The sequence below is a fragment of the Neltuma alba genome, unplaced genomic scaffold (assembly GCF_004799145.2).
Source record: "Neltuma alba isolate B1F8T4 unplaced genomic scaffold, ASM479914v2 tig00012791_pilon, whole genome shotgun sequence".
Classification (NCBI taxonomy): domain Eukaryota; kingdom Viridiplantae; phylum Streptophyta; class Magnoliopsida; order Fabales; family Fabaceae; genus Neltuma; species Neltuma alba.
The window spans coordinates 180,737-187,835 of record NW_021637192.1 but is presented as its reverse complement, the minus strand read 5'-3'; the positions used below and the strand labels follow the sequence as shown (position 1 = coordinate 187,835).

Sequence of the window (7,099 nt, the reverse complement as noted above, 5' to 3'; positions counted from 1 at the left end):
TTGATGGTTATAAATTTAAAAGATCCGTTATAAAATGAGCATTATTTTCATCAACCGAACTCATTATTTTTTAAGGGGTCGGCGAGCTGAGCCTATGGTCTAGGGAGTCATTTTTTACAAAAGCGAAAGGGCGGCAGCACATGGAGACTCTCTTGTTTTCGGAAGGCCCGGCTGAATGTCCAGAGATGCTGCTACAGAATATTCAATGAAGCAGCCGGCAATTCACAAAAGACAAAACTGAGACGGGGACGGCTTGGTTTGACTTTGGAACCCAAAGGCAACAATGGGGAGGCAAGGGCCATCAAAAAGCTTTCCACTGAAAATAGCCAATTTATTTTTTCAATTGAAAAAATACATATGCTAGTTCTTATGTTTAATATAAAAGTTAATTTGATATTCAATTTGATCTTAAATATTAAATTTTAATATACTGTATCACTAATATTTATCTACTTTTTTAAAATAGTCATTATTTTAATTGGTCATATTAAAGATTTCATCAAATGATAATTTTAGTTAATATATATAATTAGTAAATGATATTTTAAGGAAGACAATATATATTTTTTTAATAAATAACTAACTTAGTAAATTTTTTTAATATATTTAAATTAGTCAACTATACTTAATAACTTGATATTATTATTGCTGAGATCAAATTCATGACTTCTTATTTTTACGAAAGGCTTACTTTTTTTTTTTTTGAACTTCTGAAAGATGAAAAATTTTATGCTCTTTATAATTTAAGACCCATATCCTATTTTTTTAAAAAAACATTAATGTCGTTATTTGCATTTTTATTTCATCAATTCTTTTTACGTTTTTGGCAAAAAATAATCTTATGCTTAAATATTTTTTTATTTTTATTCACCAATAGGAAACCCATCCTTTTCGATTTTAAGGTATGTTATCTCCTCCTTGGTCTTTCAATGCATTTTCCAATCTGGGTAATGGAATTAACAGAGAAAAGTTGAAAAAAGAAATATAAAGAAAAATTTTCAAAAAGATGCCTCTTGCCACTTTTTTTCAAAAACATAGATACCTAATTAAAACCGAAAATATATATAAATATCAGCAAAATGGGTTATTTCTTTGTGAAAGACAAACCATATGAATTGCCTTCTGGATGGTACTTTTTTGAAAAAATGAAATCATTGTTTGGGTAAATTATTCTATTTCAGTGATTTGGCCAGAATCTCATTTCTTTTTATTTCCTAAATTTATAATTTTTTTGATAATGATACATATTAAAAGAATTTTCTATCACTTAAGTAATATCCTGTGCAAATGACTAATAAATAAGTCATTTAGAGAAACAACATATTCTTTTATAAAAAATTAACTTATATAATTTTTTAAAATATTTATAAATTTGATTTGGGTTAATATAATTTTTTGTTCTTAAAATTTGGATTTATTTTGATTTTGGTCCCTCAAATTTTAAATCTATAATTTTAGTCCTTGAAATTTACTCTGTCTTATAACGTTAGTCCTAGAAGGTACAAGAGTGTTAAAATCTTCTGAACCATTTTAAAGAGTGTTAAAGTGATAACATAAAACCATCAGATAGTATCTAATTGGATATTGCATGCATGGATAACGGGGGAAAAAAAAAAAGGAGAACAGAGCAGGTCCTCAAAATGTAACACAAAGAATGATTGTGCAGAAAGGGATGAGTTCTAGATTAAAATACAGCATAGCGAACAAGTTTTCAAACGAATAATGAGCCTAAAAAGAGGGTAAACAACTGTGTTTTGAAAAGATGTTCTCTTTTTTTTTAATCCCCTGTTATTTATATACAATTTAGATAAGTATTTCTTTGTGAGTTTACATCACCACTTTAATACTATATAACAATTTTGCAAATTTTAACACCATTATATTTCTTGGGACTAACATTTTAAGAAGACTAAATTTTAGGGACCAAAATCATGTGTTTGAAATTTGAGAGATCTAAATCAAAATAGATATAAATTTTAAGGACAAAATAATTATATTAACCCATTTAATTATTAAAAATTCAAGGGAATAATTTTTATCAACTCTTGGTAAAGCTGTTCAAAATCGCACGTGAAGCAGGAATGCAACACGACAACACCATCGACACGCGAGCTTCCTGGAAACTGGAATAAGAGCCTCTGAAACACAGATAAACACACGTGAGTGACGCATTTGGTGATCTCTGAATCTGAAGAGCTTGTTTCAAGAGAAAGCAAGCTTGCAAGTTCTGAAGCTGCCATTTTTGAGACCTTAGTTTGTTAGAGCTGTTTTCTTTCGCCTCCCTCCACATCGATCCAGGTTCATTTCCTCTCTTTTACTTGCTTTATCTTATGGATCCATTGCTCCATCCACTGTATTGCAATCTCTTTTCCCAAAATTTTCACAGAAAAATTCTGCATTAGATTTGCTGTTTTCTTCTCCTTGTGCTAACTGTTGATTATATCAGTCTCCTCCATAGCTACCTTACAGTCGTAGATCTAATAAAACTTCAACATGTCGAATTTTTTATACTTCTGGAAAACGAAGTCCCAAAACGTTCTAAGATATCGGTGGATTTTTTTTTTTTAACCTTGATCTATCGACCAGCGTCTTCATTTATTTTATTCAATTTTTGTAAATGAAGTAAAAGGTTGATTTATTTATTATACATTAAAAAATTATTAAATTATTTATATTTATCATTTTTTTAGTTAATATATTTCACTTACAAATTATATAATTTAATAATATATTGAACTATTTTAGAGATATAATATATATTATAACTAAGTAATTTAGTAATTTTTTTAAAATTACTCAATTAGTTTTTATGATAACATTATAAAAGCAAAGTGCTTGTCCCCATTTCGCTGTTGTGCGTAAAAAAGCATCGATATAAACCAACAGGGCATACTCTCTCTCTCTCTCGCCCCCCGTAATCCACTTACTTGATCCCACCGATCTTTGGTTTTACCAGTATTTGCCTAGTATTTGTGTTAATCCTAGAAAATTTCGTTATACTCCTCCGGTCCTAAATATAAGACCTATTTTGTAGTGTAAATTACACTACAAAATGAGTCTTATATTTAGGACCGGAAAGAGTATTAAATTATTAATTATTCGTTAAATTTGTTTGAAGAGAAGGAAGTCTGCAAAGCTCGAAGCTGACATTTTTGAGACCTTGAGATCTAAGCTGACATTTAGCAGGTTAATACTTGTTATGATAGATTAAGCATTAAGCACATGTTAGTTTCCGTAACAGATTCTAGAAGTAATTACAGCTGTCATTTATGAGCTAATCGCAACTTAATCACCACTTGTATATTGATCAATGAGCCTATACATACAGAGCAAGGGCCTCAATGTGTGTCAAGTCACTGAGCCTACATTCAGTTCATAATATCTTCTAACTATCCATTAATTCTTTTCTTTTTCTCTTCTGCTTGCTTCATCCTATTAAAATATACTATTTTGCAAGCATTTCCCTAAAATTTTCGGTGTTTTCTTCTCACGGGACAAATTCTGTAAATTTGTTAATGTCTTCTTTCTTTTAGTGTTGATAATCTCTTCCCTAGCTACCTTACTTGCTGAAGGCTGAAGCTAGAAACGGCTATCACAACCATTGCTTCAATGCTCCAAAAAGCTTTATTGATCCTATTGGGAGTATCAATTTGCAAAGCTATCAGACTCATCTCTCCTCGTAATGGTAACCAACCAGTTGCTATAGATGCTAGGTAGCTAGCTTCTTCTAAATAACCTCACACTCTTTATTTTCTTGTTTGATTTGCTCTTACATATAATTTCTTCATGGTTTATTTCCATTTGTAGTTCTGAAGACGATGTTATTTTGACTCAAACGGATTCTCCTCCTGCTACCAAGTATAATGTGTTCCTTAGTTTTCGAGGAGAAGACACTCGCCACAATTTTGCAAGTTATCTTTACAAAGGACTTCGAGATGCAGGCATTCACACTTTTATGGATCATGAACTCTGCAAAGGAGAATCGATCTCATCAGTTCTTCTAAGAACAATAGAGGAATCAGAAATATCTGTGATTATTTTCTCTGAGAATTATGCTTCTTCAACTTGGTGTCTAGATGAGCTTGTTCACATATTAGAATGCAAGCATAAATTTGGAAGAGTTGTGATACCTGTTTTCTATAACGTAGATCCTTCAAGCATAAGCAACAAAATAGGAATTTTGGAAAAGGATTTGATGTATTGAAGCAAAGATTTACAGAGAACTCAGAAGAATTGCACAAGTGGAGAAATGCTTTAATCCAGATCCAATCTACAAATTTCTTTGGATGGGATTCCCATAGTACCAGGTAGCTTCAAAAATGTTCCTTTTGTTGTTGGTATTGGGGATTTATTCAATTAATTTTTAGAATTCTAGCAAATCATTGTTGTTTTTATTTGTTGGTTTTGGGGATTTATGCGTTTTCTTTTGATTGACATTTATGCTAGACCTGAATTCAACTTATTATTGAAGAGATTGTCGAGGATATTTTGAGGAAGTTGAACTATGCGTCATCATCTCATCTTGAAGGACTCATTGGCATTGCTCGACATGTTAAAACATTCAGAGGCTCCTAATTGAGGCCCCCATTATGGGAATATGGGGTATGGGTGGTGCTGGTAAGACCACACTTGCTAAAGCTATACTTCAAGAGTTGAAAGCTCAATTTGAGGCTCTCTCTTTTATTGAAAATGTCAAAGAGCAATTAGCAAGAATTAGTTTGGATGAGTTACAGAAAAATTGCCTTAGAGAATTATTAAAAGATGAGGACATTAGCATCTATGACATAAAATCCACTTTTATGAAAAATAGGCTTCAGAACAAAAAAATTCTTCTTATACTTGATAATGTGGACAATTCAATAGTAGCAGCAGATTTAACCAAGGTACTTGATTGGTTTGGAGAAGGAAGTAGAATTATTATTACATCAAGGGACATGCAAGTGCTGAAGAATGCTTCTGTGGCATTTTCAACATATCATGTTCCGGATTTGGATTTTGAAGATGCCTTTCATCTCTTCAATTTGAAAGCATTCAAGCAAAATGAGCCATCTAAAGGTGACATGGAGTTATCAAAATCAGTAGTGAAATATTGTCATGGAAACCCATTAGCCCTAGTAGTGCTGGGTTGCTTCCTCTACGGCTGACAAAAAGAAGAGTGGGAAAGTGCATTGGAAAACCTAAATCAAGCTCCACCAAAGGACATTGTTGATGTTCTGAAGTTGAGTTTTGATGGACTTGATGACAAACAGCAGAATGTGTTTCTTGACCTAGCATTCTTAATTAAGCAAGGAGTTCGTATTTCTTTGAACCTAATGAGACAATTATATTGCTCTTCTGTGCATATTGAGATAAGTGTTCTTAGAGAAAAGTCCCTCATTTCATTTAATAATCATAATGATTTCATTGAGATGCATGATCTTGTGAGGGAAATGGGTCTTGAAATTTCAAGCCAACAATTATTCTCTGGTCATAAAACCCCTGTTCGACTATGGAGGCATGAGGACACTTGCCACTTTTTCCACAATGACTAGGTAATACTTTATTTTTTAATTATATTCTATATTCTCTTAATAGTTAATATTTCTTTTCCTTGTGATGTATTTTCTTAAAGTTATTTGTTTTCATTAAATTCTTCGATAAGTTTCAATATCTGCCCAAATAGACCTTTTTTTTTTTTAAAAAAAAAACTCCTTTCTTTGACTAAAATTCGTTGGAGCAAAGCAAAGTCTTTTTATTAGTTGTGATTTTTTAAGCTTAAAATTTTAGTTTTATATTTAAAAATTTTAAAAAAACTTTTAAAAATATATTGGGTCTTATATTAAATATATTAACTATGCTAGGTGTTATATTGAATTTGGCCATAAAAATATATTATTGAATTTTGTCCTAAATATATTAGGTCTAATTTTAAGCTTAAATTTTTAAACTTTCTATTAGTTCTGAAATAGAATATGATTAGGATGATGTAAGACGCATTTTTTAAATTTAGAGCATGAACGATCTTCAATAAATTATAAAATTATTCACGGAGATTGACATATTTTATATTAATTGATAGCAGTAGCAAACCAAAAATTGATGTAGTATGAAAGTGATTGCGTATACTTGTACACTACACATGCATACTCACGCATTTTCTTGATAAAAATTCAGTAATATTGCAAAAGGTACAAATTATTAAATTCAAACATAAAATTCTTTTTAAGAATTTTATATATGATAGGCGGTTGTATATACAATAGTTTTAAGAATTTAAGCATGTTCGTATGATTGTCCTCGCGAGCCTGCGTGCATTTGTTTTGTCCAATTTATTTATTGTAAGATAAAATGAGTTGTTTGAATAAAGTGCACAAAGGCATATTCATTGAGAAATTCCTAAAAGAAATATATTTAATTGTTCTATTTATTATTTGATCACCTTTTACATATTACCGATTTTTTCCCCATAATTTCATCGATCGGCGGCTGAGGCAATTCAATGCTCATCATTAGACATGAATAAGATAAACAAGATTGTAATAACAATTAGTAATATTCAGAAGAATTATAATTTAAAATCAGCTAGGACTTTTGTGATGCGTTATCTTAGAAGATAAAATTAGTGTATAAAGAATTTTCATTAAGTGATATATGCATACGCCTGTGTGAGCACAATTTACCGTTATTTGAAGTACAATGGGAAAATAAATAATAATAATTTTTTGCTTTTATAGTTATATTCTAAATATCTGCACATGCATATAGGTATATGCATCAATGTGCCTGTGTATTTATGATTGTTGAGAAGTTTATATATTACGGGAAAAACATGAATTGTAAGGAATTTTGAATAAAATGGATATAACAGTGTTAATTTGGATAAAAGTTGATATATTTAATTGTTTTATGGTATTTATGGTCATTTTTTTTAGGTAATAATAATTGTATTTCCCTCGATTTGATATTATTACTAGGCAATTGAGGCAATTCGATGCATGTCATTGGATGCAAGCAAGATAGAAAGCATCACATTGATGGCTAGTCATTTTCAAAGGATGCATCATTTAATGTCCCTTCAAGTTTACAAGTCAGATTGGGAAAAGCCTTCAAAGTTGAATAT

At 30.6% G+C, this 7,099-nt stretch overlaps 1 protein-coding gene across 1 annotated transcript; it reads left to right on the top strand.

Annotated features, from left to right (window-relative positions):
• The first annotated feature begins 4,589 nt into the window (after positions 1 to 4,589).
• On the top strand, positions 4,590 to 5,144 carry LOC114730964 (protein DA1-related 4-like). The gene has a single exon (XM_028918078.1). It carries the CDS (start codon positions 4,590 to 4,592, stop codon positions 5,142 to 5,144), a length of 555 nt encoding a protein of 184 aa, XP_028773911.1.
• Positions 5,145 to 7,099: the final 1,955 nt, after the last annotated feature.